This window comes from Tetrao urogallus (genome assembly GCF_951394365.1).
Source record: "Tetrao urogallus genome assembly, chromosome: 13".
Taxonomy (NCBI): Eukaryota; Metazoa; Chordata; class Aves; order Galliformes; family Phasianidae; genus Tetrao; species Tetrao urogallus.
Window position 1 is genome coordinate 16,702,590 of NC_136826.1, and position 21,138 is coordinate 16,723,727.

Below are 21,138 nucleotides of genomic sequence, written 5' to 3' on the forward strand. Positions count from 1 at the left end.
TGCTGGAAGGGGCCTGCAGAGACCTCACTGCGACTTTCAGGAGTTGTAATGCTTGCTTTGTCTCCGTGCTTTGACACAGCTCAGAGCATGCTCACTCTGTGCTCACAGTGAAAGGCAAGCCATTGAGCTCACCATGGGGTCTGCATGGGCTGCAGCTGGAAGGCCTCTGGGATGCACTCATGGCTGCCCGGCCCATGCAGGTTGTTCCTGCACCTAAAGCAGCACGCGTGCACCAGGCTCCGTGTATGCTTAGGGATTGCTCTCTGCTGCTCTCTAACAGCTCTTTCTCCCCTTGCACTCTTTGCAGAACAGCCACACAGGGGATCAGGGCCAGAGCCCTGTGTGTGGTGGGGGGCAGCAGCCCCACTGCGCTTCAGCTCCGCTGCTGTACACCGACTCCATTTGCTGGGTTTGTTTGCCATAGAAACAGCAGCTCTGTAGGGAAATGAGCTCGGGGATGGCAGCGAGCATTGGTCTGGGTGGAAGCGAAGCCAGCGCTATTGAAAACAGGATGTGTTTTGCTCTGTGAGGGCAGAGAGAGCAGCGGACAATGGCCCTGTGGATGTCTAATCCCAGAGCTTTGCAACCTGGGCAGCCCAAATCCCTTTGGGCTTTCTCGTGGAAGAATGCAGAGGCCAAAGGTTTCTCTGGGGATGAGATGGGGGCTGCTCTGTGCCCTGTGGGCTCAGGGCCCTCCCCGGAGCACCTGCACAGGGCAGCCCTGGAGCAGGGAGGGACATAAGAGCGCTGTGTCACTTTGTCAGCTTGTAAGGTGGTGAGAAGAAAGTGCTGCTCCTGCTGGCGTCAGGTCCTCTTGCAACAAGAGGAGTGAGTTCACCTGTTGCATATTTTCAGTGTTGATAAGGGTGTCCTGAACGCATCCAGTGCTGTGGGAGCGTCAGAGGTGGGGATTAGCAAAGAGCTGCTGATGTTCACCTCCCTGCTGTACAGCGGGCGTGCTTCCCAGGTGAGGCTCTGCCACGCAGCACCTCTGCTTCCAGGATGCAGAGGCAAAGTGGATAGGAGCCAGTGGGCAGAGATAGAAGCTCTGCTTGCGGGAGGCTATCTGCTGATAATTGTTGGGGAGGCTGATCCTGCATGCTGATAAGGGGGGGCCCATTTGCAGCCAAGTGCTCACTCCCAGGGTAACCTTGCAGGAAGGCTCCAGCTGTGCTTTCAAAGCTCGATGTTGGAGGCAGTGCCTGCTGGCACAGGGGGTTCCTGCATCCTGTTAAGCTGCAGTCTGTGCTACTCAGGGTGCTCAGCATTGCAGCTTGCCTTCTTTCTCCTGGGGGGAAGCCTTTGAGCATCACACAGCATGTCAGGGAAGGTGGCAGCCCCATCTGCAGGACACGGCTCAGTTGAGGAGCCCCAGCAGTGAGCTGCACCTCCCCCTGCCTGCACAGGAGCATTCTTCACAGCAGCTTCCCCGTAAGAGCCAGGCAATTGCACCCCGTGTATGAACTTTCACGTCATGGAGCGTTGCCCATGAAATTTTAACGTGCCTCTGAGCATCTGTACAACAGTGCTGACTTACATTAGGCAAATCCATCTGCTTTCTTTCCCTCCCCCTGCCCTGGGCTGCCTGCCTCTTCCAGTGTGAGCGTTAAGGGGAGAAGCAGCAGCAAGGGTGGATGCAATGCTTCTTATGGGGTGCAGCAAATTCAGCAGATAGATGGGCCAGGAGAGCATGGGTGCCCCTGAGCCACGCAGAGGGGCTGTGAGATTGCAGGGCGAGCTGCTGTCTGAGAGCTGCAAAGAGGAGGAAACCTGGCTTGCTTAACCCTTCTGGTTGAACACCCCCCTAGGAGAGCGCAGCAGCAGGCAGCCTGCAGATGGCTCGTCAAGCTGTCCCACATGCAGGTTCACATTGCACCGCATATGCTGGCGTTTGGGGTTTGAAGCAAACCAGCAGAGCAAGCTTCAGAGGCTGGGGCTGCAGCGCAGCTCCTCTGTGTGAGCGTGGAGTTTTTGTGTGCGGGTTGGGGTTTGTGGTACATCTTTTTTTGTTTGGTTTTTTTTTTGTTTTGTTTTTAATTAAAAATGCAGCAATTCTGTACAGAAGGGAAATCCTTAACTGGCTCTGGCTGCACAGTTTAGGGCTTGATAGCCAAGAAATGCTGACCCATAGTTGCATAACCCCACCGTGTGCCTGCACTGAAGGAGCAGTCTCTGCGCATGGTTAGGGGCTTTCAAACACAGCCTGCTGTGCACCAGGATGTGGGATGTAACTGCAGAGTGTGTGCAGACAGGGACAGAATTGGTGAGCCCAGGTGCTTGGTGTGACTCGTGGCACTGCTGGGGGCTTTCATAACCAAAAGTTTTCCACGTATCTCCAATCCTGGGAAGTTTTGGCAGCACCTTTCCTGTCTACCCTGGGTGAGTGGGGCTGCTGCCTCCGCCCTGTGTGCTGGGGCCGACCTTTACACCCAGCTGAAGGTCGCAGCAGCACGGAGGGAGGAGCTGCAGGTGGTGGCAGCTCCCGTCCTGCTGCTGCCGGAGGTGTTGGTGGCTTCTGAGGGGTCTCGCGCTGCTTGGGATGTAGGTGAGGACAGGTGAATTCTTCCTTTCCCTTCCTAAGGCCGCGCTTTGTTCCCCATCCCAAGCCACAGGCAGGCTGGGGACTGCCGCCGAGCTGAGGGCCGTGCTGCACGGCCATGCTGTGTTGGCCTGCAGCTGATGGGCCCCTGTGAGGTCTCACTCTTTCTGCATTTTATTTTTTTTTTAAGTGTTCCACAAGGCGACCTCAGCCCTGGGACAGGAGTGTGCAGGGCAGCTGCCAGCACTCCTTGTTTGTGTATGAGGAAGGATGGGTTCGTGGGCAAGATGCCCTGTGGGCAGGCTGTGGCTGCCTCTCTTGGTGCTTCCTGGGTTCATCTGGCTGTGGGCTGGTGGCAGAGACCTGGGGGCAACCCCGGCCTGCACTGACCCTCTGTCTCCCCACAGAGTACAGTCGCTTCGAGTCCAAGATCCACGACTTGAGAGAGCAGATGATGAACAGCAGCATGAGCTCTGGCTCTGGCTCACTTCGGACAAGCGAGAAGAGGTCCCTCTATGTCCGGTAAGACCCATCCCATGTCGCTGTCAGTGCCATCTCCAGATCTGAGGCCACTTGCTGCCTTCACAGATCGAGGAGGAAGAGATCACCCTCCTGAGGGAGGGGTCGTTGGGTGCATGTAACCATGTGGGACCCACTCCTGTTTTGTCACAGTTCCGGCCAGGAGACCCATTCCTGAGTGCGCATGCAAGGGCTGTGCAGTGCCTGGCTGTGGGATGCAGGTGCTCACAGGCTGCACTTTCCAGGAGGTGCCTGTGTTTCCTCTGGGTGTGCCCAGCACTTGGGAACGAGGAAGGAGAATGTGTCACCTTGCAGACGAGCAACTCATCCATGGGCCGGGGCACCCACAGCAGCCAGGATTGCATCCTTGCACCTGGTGGGCATTGCACCTTTCAGAGGACGTGTTGCCCTGCTGCTACGAGGCGAGGGAAGCAAGCTTTATAAATAAGGCATGGAGCTCGGAGAGTTACAGCAGTGGGTTTGGCATTCTTTCGTCAGGGCTGAGCGCTCTGCACTTAAATACCTTTTAAACAGGCAGCTGTGCAGAGAGCTGGGCTGTGCTGCAGCCAGGCAGCTGCGTCCCAGGGCGAGCTGTTGGGGATGGGGAGGTCCAAGGGAGGATGCAGGCAGCGCTCTCCTCTACCTGCTCTGTGCTAACTGGCTTCTCTGTTGCTGCTCATGCAGCGGGATCTGGCTGGAGGGGAGATGAGCTCTTAGGAGGATTATGGCTTTGATTCCAAGTTGTGCTTTTGGTTCAGAGCCAGGCACGGAGCAGGCAGGGGTTAAGCAGCCGCATGGCGCTGCCTCCGTGACTGCTGCATGCCCCACGCCCTGCTGGCTGTTGCCCCGCCATCTCCCGGCTGGCTGCAGTGAGAAGCAGTGTGGTGGCAGCTAATGAGCAATTGTAATTTGCTTATTAAAATAATCCTGCAACTCCTCACCTTGGGTTGCGGGTGAGGGTTGGCAAAGCAAGGGATGCTTCTCTTTCCCTGCAGGGAGGATGGTGAGAGCTGAGGCTGCGTGTCCTGCAGCAGGGCTGTGCTTTGCAGGAGGGTTTGGGGGTGCGGGGACCTCGCGTCCAGATCGACGTGGGGCAGAGCCGCGTTCTGTTCCTGCAGTTCGTGGTTTCACAAGGCACTGCTGGATTTGTGATCTGCTGCCCTGCTGACACCCTCAGCCGTGAGCGTGTGAGAGCTGCCCCAGCCCTTCTGGGTGGGGTGGTTTCGAGCACGGGTTGCCTGAAACCAGCCGAGCCGCTGCCTTGTGGACAGGACCTCAATTATGGGACGTGCTACCAAACTGCTCGAGTCAGCACCGCCCGGTCACAGGGTGCATGGGGCAGCGTGGGGCCTGCTGCTCACAGCCCACCTGGGCAGGGCATGCTCCTGGCGCTGCTGCAGGGCAAAGTCCACCAGCAGCTGGGCCGGGAAGGGGCTGGGACGGCTTAGTGCTGGCTCTGCAAGCAGGCCTGGTGCTGCTCCATTGCCCTGCGGCCAGGCTGCTGCTCCTGCAGGGGGTGATGGGGCTGTGTGGAGGAGGGCTGGGCCTCGCAGGGCTGCTGTTTGGCTCCGGCAGGCCAGCTTCTCATCCACCAGCACTGAGTTCCCCGTGCAGGCACTGAGGGGAGCAGGGCCAGGCCTGGGCAGCGGGCGTCTTGTAGCTGGGAGCTGACAGGCGGGCAGTGGGGCTGAGGGTGCTGCTGGCTCTGGAACCTGCCCGGCCGGTTCTCTGCTCCTTCCTTCCTCCTAATTGCATTCTCCTCACTCTTAATGGCGCTGGTCTGGCTGGGGCGTGCCAGCCACGCACGCAGCCTTATCTTTTGGCAGGGAGCAGTGCCTGGCAGGGCTGCTTGCCTCCAGCTGAAGGGCCCCGCGGTGCTGCACTGCCGGCTGCCACGTGCTGTGCTCGGGGCCATGTGTGTTTCTGTCCTCCTGTGGGGCCAAGCACAGGAGCCTCTCAGCAACGGCCCGAGTAAGCTGGAGAAAGCAGAGCAAGCTGGTGGCTGCATCAGCAACCTCAGGGCTGCATCAACCCGTCAGGCCTTGGCACAGAAGGTTCCTGTTCTCTTGGTCCTGGGTCACCGTGCTCGAAGAAGGATGTGACCCAAGAAGAGCACATCCAGCTCACTGCTTAGTGCTCCACTGCTCATCTGCGTCCCGGTTGAAACCAGCACAGAGCTACTGCAGGAGCTGGCTCTGTGCCTGAGCCTTCATTTCAGCCCTGTGGATGAGATCTGGCACCTGAGCTCACCATCCTGATGCAGGCAGGTGCTGGTGCCTGGGAGGCAGAAGACGTGTGGTGATGCTGAGTCCCGGGATGCTCACAGGGGGCAGTTCCTGTGATAAGGTTCTTTCTGATCTGGAAGATGAGCTGGTGCTTTGCAGTTGCACACTGACACTGCTGCCAGAAATAAGGACCTGCGGGTAGATCTGCTTAGTCAAAGGTGGATCGCTCCATAGCTGCTCCTGCAGTAGCTCTGCATGGGGTTATAATTTAGCCAGTCAGGATGAGTAGGAAAAACTGGGAACAGTGGCAGCTTTCACAGCAGTGTGAGAATTGGTGCTGCTCTTCTGCTTCCCAGGAGAGTGGAGCCCCAGCTCACCTGGAGCCACTGTAGGGAGGAATATCTATGCTGACCCTCCTCTGCCATGCTGGCTGGGAAGAGAGTTCTTATTGAATGTGGTAGAGAAGCAATTTTTGAGAGAGCCGGCTAGGCAGCTCGCCCTGCAGGAGGCTGGTGCCCAGCGCCTGTTGCTTTTACTATTTATGGAGCCACAGTTAAAAGGATTCAGCTCGACAATCAGTGTGACTTGTGCTGTGTTGCTTCAGACCCCCTCGGGGTTCCTCGTAGTGGAAGGAGGTGATGAGCAGGGCAGAGGGTGGTGTTACTATGGCTTTCCCCCTTTTCTGCCTGGATGAGGCTGGCAGCTGGCTGAGAAGCGCTCAACGTGCCCCACACTGCCTGGGGGAGCAGTGGGGCTGACCTCGTGGGGATGAAAGTGGGGCTCCCAGTTGTGCCACCAGCAACAGTGCTCCGAATGGCTGCTCAGCTGTTTCCATTCGTTGCCGAATGGATGTGTCTGGAAAAATAGGTCTGCTTTGAGATCAGACATTGGGAGAATGAGGCCCCTGAAAGCAGCTTGAGGCAAAGGGCTGCAGTGCAGGCAGGCGATAAGGCTCCAGTCACTTGCACAGGAAGAGCATTAGTGCTCCTCTTCCTTAGTTTAAAAAACAATTATCTTTTCTGCAGCTGGGTAATTTAATATTGGAGATGAAGCTCTTTTACTGTAAGTAAGTAAGCTGTTCTTAGGGGAAGCATTTAAAAATCTGAAATAGCTGTAGAATCAGGTAAACATCGAGTTGCGTTCATAATTCACAGACCTCTGGAATGAAATACCTCTACACATAAATGAAAGCGAAGGCTGTGCGTGCCCTGCAGCCCGTTGGTGTGACTTCTTCCCGCAGCAGGGCACGATCACCTCCTGGCCATCTCACAGCCTTGTTGTCATGGCACAGGGCAGGCTCTCCATTCCCTTCTGCTGGCCCACAGCTTTGCTACTGATGAAGGGTGCTGGGTCTCGCCCCCTGAACAGAGCAGCTGGGTTTTCCCTCGTGTGCTGCTTTCCTGGTGGCCAGCAGGGAAGGAAACCTTGGGGTACCATTTATGACCTGTTATATTTTCGAGGCCGCTGAACTTTGAATGTTTGACTGCTTTCTGACCGCAGCCTTCTTCAGCATCTGTGTTGTTTGTGTGCTGCTTGCAGCTCATGTCAAGAGCTGGTTTATTGGTCCAGGGCTGTCGTTTCTGTGGGGGGTTCATGGTGAGCACTTCATTCTGGGCCTTATGAGGTCTGCAGTGCTGTTGCTTGCTTGGTAGGGGAGGGCTTCACTCCTCTTTGTGCTCCTTTGCAGAGCTCTGTTTGACTATGACCGGACCCGGGACAGCTGCTTACCCAGCCAGGGGCTCAGCTTCTCCTATGGGGACATCCTGCACGTCATCAATGCCTCTGATGATGAGTGGTGGCAAGCCAGGCTTGTGACACCTCATGGTGAGAGTGAGCAGATAGGAGTCATCCCCAGCAAGAAGAGGTGAGTGCCCGTCAGCAGGAGCTGGCTCACATGGTGCTTTGGTCCTGTGAGCCCCAGGACCCAGCTTCTGGGTCTGTGCTGTGTGGCAAATCTGGTGGTGTCACCATGAGGAATATGTGCAGCATTATGGGCATCCCAGGGGCTAGCAGCATCTCTCTCCCTTTTAACTTCCAATCAGGGTGGAGAAGAAGGAGAGAGCGCGGTTGAAAACAGTGAAATTCCACGCCAGGACCGGCATGATAGAGTCCAACCGGGTGAGTGCTGAGCAGGCTCAATGAGACGGCGTGCTGTAGTGGGGCAGGGTGAGTCGGAGCAGCTCTGTGCTCCCATGGAGGGCAGCCAGAGCTGTCCCAGGGCAAGGAGCAGTGCAGTGGACTTTCTCAGGCACGGCTCCCCTCGGCAGCGCGCGGGGTGGGAGCAGAGCAGCTGGGGCAGCTGTGAAGGTGCTGATGAAGGACTGTGGTTTGGTAGCGGGGCGTCCTCACGGTGGCAAGGGAGCAGAGCACGTCCCAGCACAGCCCCGGGCACAGCACTGATGGCTGGGAGCTGACTGAAGGTGCCTGGTGCTGGCAGAGCTTCCCTTGCATGGAGTGAACGGATGAGGCAGGGAGAACAGCCGTGCTCCTCCTGCAGAGGCTCACCAGCTTCCCAACATCCCTAAAACGCATTTTTTCTCCGCACTTAATTTTTTTTTCCCTGCATTACAGTTTTCATGTAATCTCCATGATTTCATTTCAGGGTAACCGCCCTGACACGGCTCCTCATTGTCTCTTCATTTTAATTTTCCTCGCATGCGTTAAACGCCATTGTTTTTTCTGTCCTCCCTTCCATCTCCATCTTCTTCACAGTCGATCAAAACGAAACGTAAAAAGAGTTTCCGCCTCTCTCGAAAGTTTCCATTTTACAAGAGCAAAGAGAACCTGGCCCAGGAGAGCAGCGGACAGGAACGTAAGTAGCAGCTGGCCAGAGAGGGCAACGTGCAACCCTCCGAGCCCCACCTCCTGCCTCGGGGAGGGGAGATTTGCCACGTTCCCATAGCCAGCGAGCCCAGTACCTGCCTGCATTGGCCAAACTGTGCTGCTCCTGCCAGGCAGGCTGAGGCCATGCACGTGCCCTGCTGTACCACCGGGCTGCCCTCCCAGCCACCGTCAGGCACGGATGTGGCCCAGGGCTTGGTCAGGTTCTGTGCCCATCAACCCTGCTGGCAGCTAAGGAGCAGCCTGAGCCTGAAAACAAAGCAGCAGCTCCCGCACCGCTTGGGGTGGATGCCAACCGAGTGAGGGACCTCCTGCTGCATTTCGTGTCCCTGTGCACCCGCTGAAGTACCAGGCATGAGTGCCCTGTGCAGGCAGGCTCACCCAGCTGCTGCAAGCCCAACTGCCTCTGGCCGTGTCTCTGCACAGGCTGGCTCTCTCTTTCTGTCTCTCATGTTTGATGTCTTCATCCTTTCATAACTTTACACTTGCCTAAACTTCTGCTCTGCCTCCTCCTGCTCTCTCCCATATGCTGTGGGCTCTGCTCTCTCCCTGTGCCTGCCAAGGGCTGCTCCCCTTCCAGAGCAAGGGGTGGCTGAGCAGTGCAGGAGCTTGTCCCTTGTCCTGGGCTGAGGGGGAACATCCTGGCTGTGCTCACTGTCTCCCATAGAAGTGACTCTCTGCTACGTATTCCTGACAGTCTCCAAGCCCTTCCTGTAGGTGAAACCCCATGGCCATGAGGGATGTGTGCGCTTGCTGGCAGAAGCACTGCCCACACTCAGCAGCTGAGGCACATCTTGGCTGCAGATTTTGGGGAATACCCAGCTCTCACCCAGGGCTCCCAGTGAGGGCAGGCTGTGCCGCAGCTCCCCTCTCCCTGGCAGGCAGGGCTGTGCACAGACACATCTCGTGTGTAGATGAGGATGGGAGAAGGGGGTGGGGGTGTAACCTCGAGGCACCTCCAGGCTTGAGAGCTATGCTAAGTGTTCAGCTTGTTGCTCCAAGTCCAGACATCAGGAATGCTGGAGCCTGCAGTAGGCACCCAGGGAAAACTGAGAGGCAGCTGCACAGCTCCTCTGGAACAAACTCCGTCGCAAGGATGAAACAGCCTGCCCTTGCTGGGTTAGGTGGGCAGCTGTGCCCAGCCTTTCCCGTTTCCAGGTGCTAAATTGCATCCGCTCCTTCAGTGAGTGTTCACAGAGAACGCTGCAGGCCTTGCGTTTTTGGGAAGAGGAGAGTAAGTGGGCAAGGCAGAGCAGTGTCCGTGCCCAGGTGCCAGCACATCGTGTGCTCCCTTCCGGTGCCCTCCTGGGCTTGGCAGAGAGCAGCTGGAGCCAGGTGCTGTGGGGCAGTGCCCACTTCCTTCAGCCAGGCTGCATGAAGGTCTCAGTGACAGCAGCCAGCATGATGGCTGTGATGATGTGTGAAGTCTGTGTGCTCAGATTCCTGCAGGGCATGTGGCTGAGCTCACAGCATTCGCTGCCTGTGGCATGCTGGAGAGACACTGATGGAACAGACTTCAGCCATAGGAAGCTTTTCCTGTCCTGGTTCCCCTTGTTTTGTTGTGGAGCGTGGGCACCTTGCTCTCCGTGCAGGACGTGGCCATGGCTGGTGGCTGTGGGAAGCAGTGAGGATGTGACCTGTGCTGGAGGTGCTGTAGCAGCAGAGAACAGGAGGGCATAGGGGTGCTGATGGAGCACAGCTCGGTGCCTGCAGCTGAAGGTCACTGAGGCACTGTTCTTGGCCAGCCCTGCAGTGCAGGACATATGGCATGGGCACGGGGCGGGCTGTACTCTTTGCCAGCAGCATCAGAGCAGCCTGCAGGCAGCTCCCTTGCCAGGCTCTGTTGTGCTGCCCATCCTGTTGCAATGCTTGCAGCAGGGGGAACCTTTCTCTGTCTTTGCAGACTGTGCAAGTGTTGGGGTGTGGGCAGCTCATGCACACAGGTGGGGAGAAGCATCCCCTGGCCGTGCTGATAGAGGTGTGGCAGTGCTCTTTTCCCCTCCAGAGGGGCCTAGAGGAGAGCAGAGCTTCATGCTGCAAAAGACCAAGTGAGGCTGTATGGAGAAATGCCTTGGGGCTGTGGTGAAGCTTCAGGGGACCCACGATGGCCTCAAGGTGCAGCCAGAGGGGTGTGAGGGTCTGCTGGGGGGGTCAGCAGCGCGTGGTGAGATGTTGGTGCTCCACTGCCAGTGTCACCACAGAGAAATGTTTCTTAACATCACTTGCAGTTACAGCTCTGGGCCGTTCTGCACTCCTGTCACTAATGCTCATCTGGCTCTGTCTTCTTCTCCCCCTCCTCTCTGACCGCCCCTCTCCTGCGCTCTTCTCTCCCCCTCTCCCCCTTCTCGCTGTCTGTGAAATCAGGACTTCCCTGGGTTAAGTGACGATTATTATGGAGCAAAGAACCTGAGTAAGTGGAATTGCAACGCGCATCGTTCGCTTTCCATTGCCAGCACACGCGGGGGTGCCTGATGGCTGTGCTTCTCTGGGTGCAGGGCACGAGGAACCCCGTGGGTTTGGTTGCCTCTCCCAGCAGAGGGCTCTGGAGGTGCTGCACTGGGGAGGGGATGGGCAGTTTGCTTGGGGGATTTGGCTGTGCCCTAAGCACACGCAGGGGCCTGCCCAAGGCACCCTCGGGAGCAGGCGGAGGCATCGTGCCATCTTCCTTTGATGGTACATGATTGCCCACGTGCCCAGAGCTGCTTGGCTGCTCTCCCCAAACCCTGCGGAGCTGTGCCGAGTGGGGCGGGCAGCAGGGCAGCAGCCAGCCTCTGTGGGGAGGTCACAGCACTGGGATCAGCCGAAGCAAAGCGAAGCCCCGAACTCTGTCCCATCCTGTCACTGTCTCGTCTCTGTGAGTCCCGGCCCCTCTTTGCAGGTAGCTCCCCACCCCTGCCCTCCATGTGCATGCTGCACCCCGCCAGCCCTGCCTGCAGCCCCGCTCCCAGCACCTCCCCCATCTCTCAGCATAGCCGAGCAGAAGAGGTTCCCCCCGCACATCCCCTATTTCCCCTGAGAGGGACAAAGGGCGAGAGCTGCTTGTCCTGCCCCAGCACCCCTCTCTCAGCCCTCCCCATGGGTGCCAGGGTGCATTTCTGGTGGTGTGCCCTGCTCTCAGCCAGCAGCACTGGGTGCCAGCTCGTGTGCCCTTGGTGAGCGCTGGCTCTGAAGATGGTCTCTCTGGTTGCTTTGCAGAGGGCGTGACATCAAACACCAGTGACAGCGAGAGCAGTTCCAGTAAGTGTGCGTCTCTCCTGCTGTCTCACCTCTGTGTGTGTGTGTGTGTGTTTGCACTCCCATCTCGTTCTGTCCCGGTGGTTTCTGTTCGGAGGCTGTTCCTTCCTGCTGGTGGCACCGAGATGCTGGGCCAGCTGCCATCTCGGGTTATGGGGTGCAAGATAACTCGGGTCTGGCTGCAGCCAGTGCTCCCGTTACATCCCCAGTGCTCCTCTAAGTGCCTGCAGTGTGCCCACAGCTGTGCCCACTCACATCCAAGCGTGCAGTGGAGGAGGAGAGGCTGATACTGGATGGGTGTGAGAGCCTGTCCTCAGTGCCAGGGGTGGCTGGGGCTGGGAGGCTGCTGCCAACATTCACCTGCCTCTCCTTGGCTCTGTTTCAGAAGGACAAGAGGACACTATCCTGTCATACGAGCCGGTGACACGGCAAGAAAGTAAGTCCTTGTGCTGGGTTGTGGGCATCAAACCCCTTCCTCTATTTACAGCTGTGCTGTGCATGGCTGGCTGGGGTGATCTCCAGCTCAGTAGAGCTGGGTTTGACCCCTGCTGAGGATGGGGTCAGGTGGGGGTTTGGAAAAGGTTCTGCACCACAGGGCAGTGGGACTGGAACAGGCTGCCCAGGGCAGTGTCACAGCCCTGAGAGCTGGAGTTCAGGGGGTGTCAGATAATGCTTTCAGACACAGGGTTTGGGTTTGAGGTGTTGAAGCAGGAGCTGAACTGGTGAGCTCTGTGGATCCCTCCCAACATGGGATATCCAAGGATTCTGTTCTGAGCAGTACCCCCTCAGCAGTCTGTCCTTGCCAGCGTCTGTATCAGTCTCATAGGGCCCACAGCCTTGCATGTCTACATATCCTGGTTGTCAGCTCTGTGCCTCGAGCAGCAGAGCAGCTTTGCTCATCTTTGACTTGTGAGATTGTGGCACCTTCCCTGGAGCAGCTCCTGCACCTGGGCCAGCTGCACGCTGCCAGAGGGGATGGAGATGCTGTGATCCACCTGCCTGTGCGCATCGCCTGGGTTGGATGTGGATGATGTTGAACACAACCGGGAGATGAACTTCCACGGAGCTTCCCGGAGCGTGGGCTGTTCTGAGCTGTGGCTTTTGTTTGCAGTTCACTACGCCAGGCCAGTGATCATCCTGGGGCCCACGAAGGACCGAATTAACGACGACCTCATCTCTGAATTTCCACACAAGTTTGGTTCCTGCGTGCCACGTGAGTCCCCGCAGAGGGCAGAGCCCTGTGGGTTCGGGTGGGTCGCACCGGTTCTGCTCCTGACGCCTTCTCTCCTCCAGACACCACCAGGCCTCGGCGTGACAATGAGGTGGATGGACAGGATTACCACTTTGTCGTCTCCCGAGAACAGATGGAGAAGGATATTCAGGACAACAAGTTCATAGAGGCCGGGCAGTTCAACGACAATCTCTATGGGACCAGCATTCAGTCGGTGCGGGCGGTCGCAGAGAGGGTGAGTGTCGTTGGCCTTCCCAGGGATGCATCTGCAGTGTCCTTCCTCTCCCCATGCTCCTAACGAAGGGCAGCGACCGCATCCCTATGCAGCCCACGTGGCTGCTTTGCTCCACCTCAGTGCTTTGTCTCCTTCAGCCCAACTCCACCCAAACACCAGCACTGGGGCACCAGCTCTGTGTTCAGGAGTTCATGGGGCAAAGGACGCCAGCTGCTCTTGGTGGACCAGTAGTGTTTCCTGCATAAGGGTGCACTGATGGCTTGGGAATAGCTTTGTAAGTGTCCAGGGAAAAATCGAGTCCCCTCACCTTGCTGTGGTCCTACCATAAGCAGACAGGAATGTAAGGGCTGTGGGAGTTGCCCGGTGTCTCAGGAGCAGAGTTTCACCTCAGAGGCTCCTCTCTTTTGTAAGCATGTCCCTGTGAGCAAGCTGTTCTCTGCCCAGAGCAGACTGTGTGGGTAGGTCTGATCCCAATCGTCTCCTTTCCAGGGAAAACACTGCATCCTGGATGTATCTGGCAATGCTATCAAGAGGTTGCAACAAGCACAACTTTACCCCATTGCCATTTTCATCAAACCCAAATCCATCGAAGCGCTCATGTAAGTGCAGCAACGCGTTTTGGGGTGGGTGGTGCTGGAAAGTTGGGCCTTTGTACTTCTGCTGCCTCTGTGCTTCAGAAAGCAGCACATGTTGCTGGTGATGCTGAACGTTCCCTGTACACCAAAGCTGGGCTCATTACTGTGTCTCTGGTCTCACAGTTGGACTGATGCTGTGGGTACATCCCATCTCCGTGGATTGTTCTGATTTAAAAACCCTTTATTTGCACCAAAGAGGATTTTCTGTGGCAGCAGAGTAATGCTCCCAAACGTGTCTGATGGACCCTGCTCTGCTGGCCCCAAGGCAGCCAGGAGAGCTGCTGAGAGCCCGCAGTGCTGGAATGGCTGGAGATGTTTCCTGCAGCCCAACCCGCTGCTCATTGCCCTGGGGAAAACCTGAGTGTGCACATCTTCCAAGCATCAACAGTATTATCTGTGGGGAAGTTCTGTACTTAGAGCTGGACTTTAAGGTCAGAAGGGACACTGCTGGCACCAAGGGGACTGGAAAAACCCTTTTTCAGGCCAGCAGCCTTAGAACTGCTCATTTTGACGTTGTATGAAAATGAAGGAGCCCAGGCAAGGAGAGTGGTGACAGGATGTGGAAAGGCAGGGGATTTCCCCAGTGGTCCTGCAAACTCCGAGGGCTGCATGGACTTTTCCATGTTCTGGCAACAGAGGGATGGTGGCATGGGCTGTTTTTGGCTTTTGTTCATTGCTGAGTTTCTATTTCTTGTGCATTGCAGGGAGATGAACCGGAGGCAGACATACGAACAGGCCAACAAGGTCTTTGACAAAGCCATGAAACTCGAGCAAGAATTCGGAGAGTATTTTACAGGTGAGCGTCCCGAGTGCATTTGTGTGTGATGGATTACCTTTTTCCAATTGGCAGCTGTGAGCTCCACCAGCACTGCAGGGTCATGAGAAAATGTCCAGCTCCATCAAAATGAAACGGCGCTCTGCCAGCACGGCCGCACAAAGGGCCCGTTCAGAGATCACTGGATAAGAGTAAGCCAGGTCTAGAGGAGGGCAGAAGTTGTCAGGCAGGATTTTCCAAGGTTGTGAAAGCCCAACGCTGGCTTCAGTAATAGTAATAAAAATGAAAAACGCAAGAGGTAGGGGAAGCGCAACGTAGATCAGTGGATAACTGAGAATGAGAGGAGGGTCGTGTTTAAAGAGGAAAGGTAAGAACCAGGGACCCAAATGATGGAGGCTGCCCCGAGTTATTATGAAACATCTTCCATAAAGGACTGGAAGTTTGGCTGGCTTCCTGAATCTGTGTTGAAGAGCAGTCGAGGGATGGACTCATGACAGAGGCATCCTTGTGCGTTAAGGAACTAACGTTTGCAGTGTGATTAATGCTGGAAAATCATGGGCAGGCAAAGAGGCAGAGCAACTCCTCTTCCGTCTTTGCCCCCTTTGTGGTAATTGCGTCCTCCAAAGCCGAGGAATGGTAATCCTGCTAAATGCTGCATTACTCACCTAACAGCTACTGTAAAAAATCCCAGGCAGAACATTTTCCAAATACGGATCGCAGCTGAGAAAATGCAGCAGTACAAACAGTGTGAGAGCCTTCCCCAGAACTCTGCCTTGGGCAACGCTTCCAGAGCTGCAGGCTGCTCCTCCAGGAAGAGCAAACACAAAGGAAATGTGCACTGCAGTCCTGCCAAACCCTCAGCACGCCATCGTCAGCCTCACGTGGCCACTGAGGCTTGAGGCTGACCTGGGGAAGGAATGCTCTTGGCTGAAACCCAGCCCGGTTGAAAGGAGTCTGTAATGGGCAGTGAGGTGAATGCTGTAGGAAATGCTGTGCCAGGACCTTACAGTGAGGCACTGGAGCATGGTGCTGGCTTGGCTGCAGGCTGAGGGACCGGAGAGCTGTGGTCCATTTCTTGATGTAGGAGACACGCAGAAGCCTTTTGTGTTGCGTCCACGCTCAGCAGCAAGGTGCTGGGAAAGCACTGCTGCAGGAGCAGCAGCCAGGAGTTGGCTTTTTCCAGCATGGCAGCACTGTCATGAAGCACAGAAGTAACAATCAGGAGCTCAGCAGGGGAACAGATCGGGGTGGGCGAATGCAGCATGCGAGGGTACAGCGCTTGGCTCCGAGTGGTGGGGAGGGGGGAGGCAGTGACCACGGAGCAGAGCTGGAAGTTCACACCCTGCCCTGGGCCCACTGCCCGGAGCTCAGCAGCGCTGGGACACGGCTCACAAAGCTGATTAGCAGCGTTGTGCAGAGCCTGGCTGGCACTTCACACGCGCCAGCAGCTCTGCTAATCCCCTCGGCCGCCCTGCATTAACCCTCTGTGTCACCGCGTGCCCGTTCAGCTCCTCCAACGCAGGCTCTGCATTCACTGTTGGCTGTGTGTTATTGGCCCCTTTGCTGCAGCGAAGGTCTTTCCATTGCGGGTGGCTTTGCTCAAGATGGTTGTTTTTTTTCCTCTCCTCTTTCAGCCATCGTACAAGGAGACTCTCTGGAAGAGATTTACAGCAAAATCAAACAGATCATCGAGGACCAATCCGGGCACTACATCTGGGTCCCGTCCCCAGAGAAGCTCTGAAGCTGTCCCCTACCTGCGGGGACCATCTCTGACGTCCCACCCCACCTGTGCCCTCTGCCCTAAGGGGGGGGGATGTGCAAACGATTCCTGCCCCCTTTTTTTAGATCGTCGCAAAATTGAGTTTTCTAGTCCTGTTTCTTTTGTTGGGATGAACTGATCTCATTCATCACGTGACTGTTCCCACCATCCCTGCATGGACCTTCCCACTGCTCCATTAGAGACAGATGAGAACCCATTCAAGAGTCGTTTTTTATTATTATTATTATTATTATTATTATTATTATTATTAACTAAACCAAGAATCCAGAAGGGAGGAGGCGGCTGAGGACTGACATAAGAAACAAGTGGAACAATGGACTCTGAGAACACAGCAGTGTCAGAGCTCCAGGGCATTTCTTCCAGGTGTGACTGCCTAGCAGCTCTGAGCAGTGCGACAGAACGGCAGCAAGAAGGCATTTTATTTATCTGTATATGTAATTTATATATAATATAGAGAAAGATATTATATATATATTATATATATATATCCGTGTGGACTAGGAAACCTGAGGGACCTCTTCAAAGGTACTGTGTGATTGCAAGGATCTTTCAGTTTCTTTGTCCCACCCGCTGAGCAGAAACGATCCTGGCAGCACCACGAGCATCTCCTGCTGCCCTGCCAGCAGCCCCAGGTTGGGGAGCAGCACAGAGCCCCCCAGAAGGGCCCGGAGCTCTGGGCTGACCCAGGAGCCACAGACTGAACAGGAGGCTGCGGAGGGAGAGAATGGATGATGCTACATATTAAATTGCACATTGTTTTACACGCCACCGTATGTGTTTGCATGAGAGGTTTCCTTTTAGTTCTATTTTTTTAAGCTGATGTTAAACCAAAACCATATTGTGTTGCTGTGTTGGCTTTTGTTTTTGGTTTTTTTTTCATTATTCCATTTATTTTTTTTTTCTCTTGTTAATAATGAACTGAACGGGTATAAAATCCAGTTTTTTAACTTATTTTTTAAGCTGGCTTGTACTGTAAATAGACTCCAGATCCGAGGTGTTTAGTTAGGAAATACTCTACCAGCCTCATGAAACGATGTACTCGCTGTCCTGTGTTGCTGTGGAAAACCTGGGATGGCAGGCTGGCCCTGGACCTGTGCTGAAAGGTGAATGATTCCTTCTGGTGTTGGCTGCTGCCATGAAGAGCCCCAGCTGTGCTCCGGGTGGTTGCTCCCAGGCTTTCAGATTAGCAGGAATGGGGCAGCAGCTGAAAGCCTTCCTCTTTCCTCCTTCCTTCCCTGGTGTCACACGTGCTGCTCCGCTCCCTGCGTGCGTGGTGGTGGCCTTGGGTGGGAGCTCCATCCTCCAGCACTGGGAGCAGTGGGGAAGTGAGCGCTCACCTCCTGGTTCTGGCCTCTCTCTGATGTTGGGCTCTGTGCCATCTCTCACATTTACCTTGGGGAACTGCTTCGGGTGCCTCCTGCTTGTGGTTTTGGGGGGATGGAGTTGTTCACTGCAGCATCCTGTGGTTTCCCAATGGAGGCAGCTGTTAGTGCTGGGAGCTGGCCCTGTGCAGAGGAACGTCCCTTCTGGAGGAAGCTTTGGCACCGGAGCGGGGCTCCATTATGGGAACGGGGCTGCATGAAGCTGTGGGGCAGCTCAGGCTTCGGGCTGCATTTTCAGGTGCTGACAGCCAAGGTGGGAAAGCCTCCTCCTTACAGACTGCAAACAGTGCTCTCAGACAGAGGCAGGCAGCAGCAGGTAAGTCTGGGCCATCTTCCCTCCCCTTTCTGTGTGGGGCTAAGAGTGCAGCAGTGCCAGTGCCCTTCCCTGGAGGTCACGGCTGTGGGTGCACAGCGTGCTGCTGCACAGGTGCTCTGCTGAGACACAGCACTCATCCTGCACCATGCAGAGCCTGCAGGGACCGAGCAGCCTGCTGGGCCAGAAAGCAGTGCTGCAAGCAGACACTGCTGTGAATACAGCGGAGGGGAGGAAGGATTCTGCAGCCAACAGGGCCTGCCCTAAAAGAGTGAACTGCTGTGGGTCCCTGAAGCAGCACAGGGAGTGACACACAGGTCCTTGCAATGCTCGTCACACAGTTCTTGTCTCAGCTGTTTTTCTAATAGCCTGTCCTCAAGCCCCATGGAGAAAAAGCTGATGTACTCCATGGCACAGCTGACAGAAACAAATCGATCACACCGCTCGTTGGTTACTGGTGTTTCTTCCAAGGAGACGTATATTTTTAATAAACAGAGAGTTGCACAGAGCTCTGCCTTTGAGCCCTTCTTGGGGAGTCCTTCCTTGTGCGCCAGTTCTGCTGTCTGTGCTCACCTGAGCAATCAGTGACAGCAGCAAGCAGAAGTGCTGAAATGTGGTCACTGAGAGCAGCCTGGAAGGGAAAAGAAGAAAGGAAGCAGCCTTGCTCAGGTGCAGCCCTGATGAGGTCACAGGAAAGCTCTGCTGTTGCTGCTTGATGTGGGTTGGATGACACCACCAGTGGCTTCAGGGCCACAGGTTGAGTTGCATGGGGCTGGTTCTACAAATAGGGTTTATGTGCTGCTGTGTAATGGCTTCTGCGGTGGATGTGAAGGCAGCAGTGTGCTATATATACACATGTGTCTGTGTGTGTATATATACACACAGTCCCACTAACACCGAGCATCCTTTTTCAGCCTAACATGTTATTTATACAGCAGATGACAAAAAGTTGTGAAGACGACCAGTTTCTGCTGCTGGTATTTTTAAATAAGGGGAGCAGGAGTGTTTGCTGGCAGACAAGTGTGATTAATGGGTGTGCTGTTAGCATTCCTGGCTGAATCTGCTGTGTCACCGAGCTCAGCTGGCTCAAAGGTGCGAGGGCTTTTGTTTTCCAGAATCTTGAAGGCTCTTGTTTCTGCTCCATCTCTGCAGCTGTGGTTCATTAACCTGCACTCCTCCCAAAGCACAGGAGTGCATAAGTGCGATGCGATGGGAGATAATTTAATAACAGCTTTCTCCAAAGGGTTTTTTTCCTTCCCCATTGATGCCTGATGTGCAGGCAGCTGAATGGCTGCATGCCTTACAGACACGTCTTCACCTCCCAGTGCTTGGCAGCATCAAGGATTGCTCCTCTCTGCCTTCCCAGCAGCGCTGGGGCACCTGCTGCAAAGGAGGTGAAGTTGTCACGTTGCAGCAGTCTCGCTGCATGAAGCACCCTGAGGTACTCCTGGTTGTATCCCCTCCCTCCCAAATGAAGGCACGGTGTTTGACTTGGATTGTTTAACACTCATTGAACCGTGGAGCTGTTTGGGTCGCTCAGTGCAGCAGCTGCTAATGGTGGAGGCATGCAGGGGTTGATGATGATGATGGAGTGAGTCGCAGCATGGGGTTGGGACCACACTGGGCTGACCGTGGTATTTCCTCCCTATTCTTAGTTCCAGGGCTACTACTCGACAAAAGCTTCTGCCCAATCCTCTAATGAGCTTCAGTCCTCTTCCAATTAACTTGATTTCTGTTTACTGTAATCACTTCAACTCTCCTGGGCTTGACCTGAGCACTGGTGGCCAACCCAGCCTCTCTGCCTCTCCAGAACATTGCAGCCTTTGCACTGACAAACACTCAGCCCCGATGGTGGGAGGAATCCCAGCACAGCGCCTGTGGGACGTTTCAAGACTGCACTTCCCATGCTAGTCCAGGCTGCTGCTGCTCCCCAAACAGTTAAGATGTCAGCTTAGTAAGAAAAAAAAGGGCAGAAGTACTTGCTTGAGGCAGAGGGATTTGTGAAGTGCTGCCCTGGAGGATGCATCTGTGTGTTCTCAGAGGCTGCACTTACACAGCACACCCTGTAGTTCCCACAGCGACATGCAAAGCAGAAGCCACCGCTGCAATGCCACCTTCTGGAGCCATCTGCTCACACCTCAGGACAAGCACCCGGATCCTCCAAGCAGAAACCAAGCTGCAGCACAAAGCTGATCAATAAAAGAAGACGTGAGGAGCAAACAGCACTGAGTTTATTTTTCCTTCTATCCCTAATGGGACTGCAATGCAACACTCAGCCTAGTAAGACACCCACTGCACAGACCAGCCTGCATCTACACCAGCAAACAGCCTGCAAAGAAGGGTGTTTGCACACAAACTACCTGTTGGGAATAGGCACTGGGAATCCAGCTCATTAAGGTCTGATTCAACCTGGAGAGGAACTCTTGCTCTATTTAAAAGCTATGGTAACTATGAAGCCTGGAATAAAATGCACAATGCAAAACATGAGCAGCAAAGAGTTAAGAAGTACTGTTACCTGCAAGTCCATTCTGCTGAAGTCTGTAGCATGAGAGAAAGCAAACTGAGCTGTTAAAAAAACAAAAATGATCACACAGTTCTGGCTGTGGGCAAAAACACATTAAATGCTTGCTATCTTCCAGTGGCTGTATGCAATTACCTACCACACTCACTGGGCACACAACGACCTCCTCACCTGTCTGTGCAATTCAGAACTGAGGGCATCATTAGAGGCAGTGCAGAGATGCACCAGCAGCAAGGAGTACCTGAACTGTATGGCACCCACGGTGGCCAGGTTCAGGGAATGCAGTGTATGCCTCCAACACTGGGACTGCAGCGGAATTCAGTGCCACTGCTGAGGCCTGGCTTTTGAGGGGTTCAGAGGTCTTTCTCTGACAGACAGCACGTTGTGCATTAAAGAGCTGAAAACAGCTGCTTGCAGAGATCTCAATCTCAAGCAGCAAAACGCTTCTAGCTCTCTGGTAAGCAAACATGAGGACCCTAAATGCCAGTAGGTGCAGTGCCCCTCACATCTTCAATTTCCTCTTACAGAAACAGCAGAAGAATCCCCACAGCACACACGCCCAGTTACAGATCACACAAATGTATGCATGGCTCATCACACAAAAGACAGAATCTTCCATATGTACTTGGTTGTGCATTATGGCTTCTTACTCCCCAAACTGAAAAGCAATCAGTGTGCACGTGCTAGCTATGACAGCTACCCACCTCACCTTCTCAAGAGGCACTGATACCCTGAACCTGTGGTTTTTGTTCAAGCACCCCATCAGCTTTTTGGGTGGCTTTGTGTTGGTTTTTTTTTGTTTAAGCTCCTATAATAAACACCTTTAGCTGCTACACCCCACAGAACTCAGCACTCCAAAGCCTTCATTGCAGTGCACTGCCCCCTTTCTCCCATCCCAGGCAGTGTTA

General features: G+C 55.0%; 1 protein-coding gene across 6 annotated transcripts in view; it reads left to right on the top strand.

The window, feature by feature from the left end:
• Positions 1-15,975, top strand: part of DLG3 (discs large MAGUK scaffold protein 3) — a gene marked incomplete at both ends in the record, with an annotated part of 40,613 nt that extends 24,638 nt beyond the window's left edge. Inside the window, 11 exons of one of the 6 annotated variants that reach the window (XM_079541736.1) lie at positions 2,947-3,061; positions 6,971-7,147; positions 7,326-7,401; positions 7,996-8,095; positions 11,320-11,361; positions 11,744-11,794; positions 12,470-12,571; positions 12,652-12,824; positions 13,314-13,423; positions 14,164-14,255; positions 15,869-15,975. In XM_079541736.1, the coding sequence (XP_079397862.1) occupies positions 2,947-3,061; positions 6,971-7,147; positions 7,326-7,401; positions 7,996-8,095; positions 11,320-11,361; positions 11,744-11,794; positions 12,470-12,571; positions 12,652-12,824; positions 13,314-13,423; positions 14,164-14,255; positions 15,869-15,975 (1,145 nt within the window). Of the gene's footprint in view, positions 1-2,946; positions 3,062-6,970; positions 7,148-7,325; positions 7,402-7,995; positions 8,096-10,488; positions 10,535-11,319; positions 11,362-11,743; positions 11,795-12,469; positions 12,572-12,651; positions 12,825-13,313; positions 13,424-14,163; positions 14,256-15,868 lie in introns of those variants that run through there. The other 5 variants (XM_079541739.1, XM_079541737.1, XM_079541738.1 and 2 more) reach the window with 5 other exon arrangements.
• Positions 15,976-21,138: the final 5,163 nt, after the last annotated feature.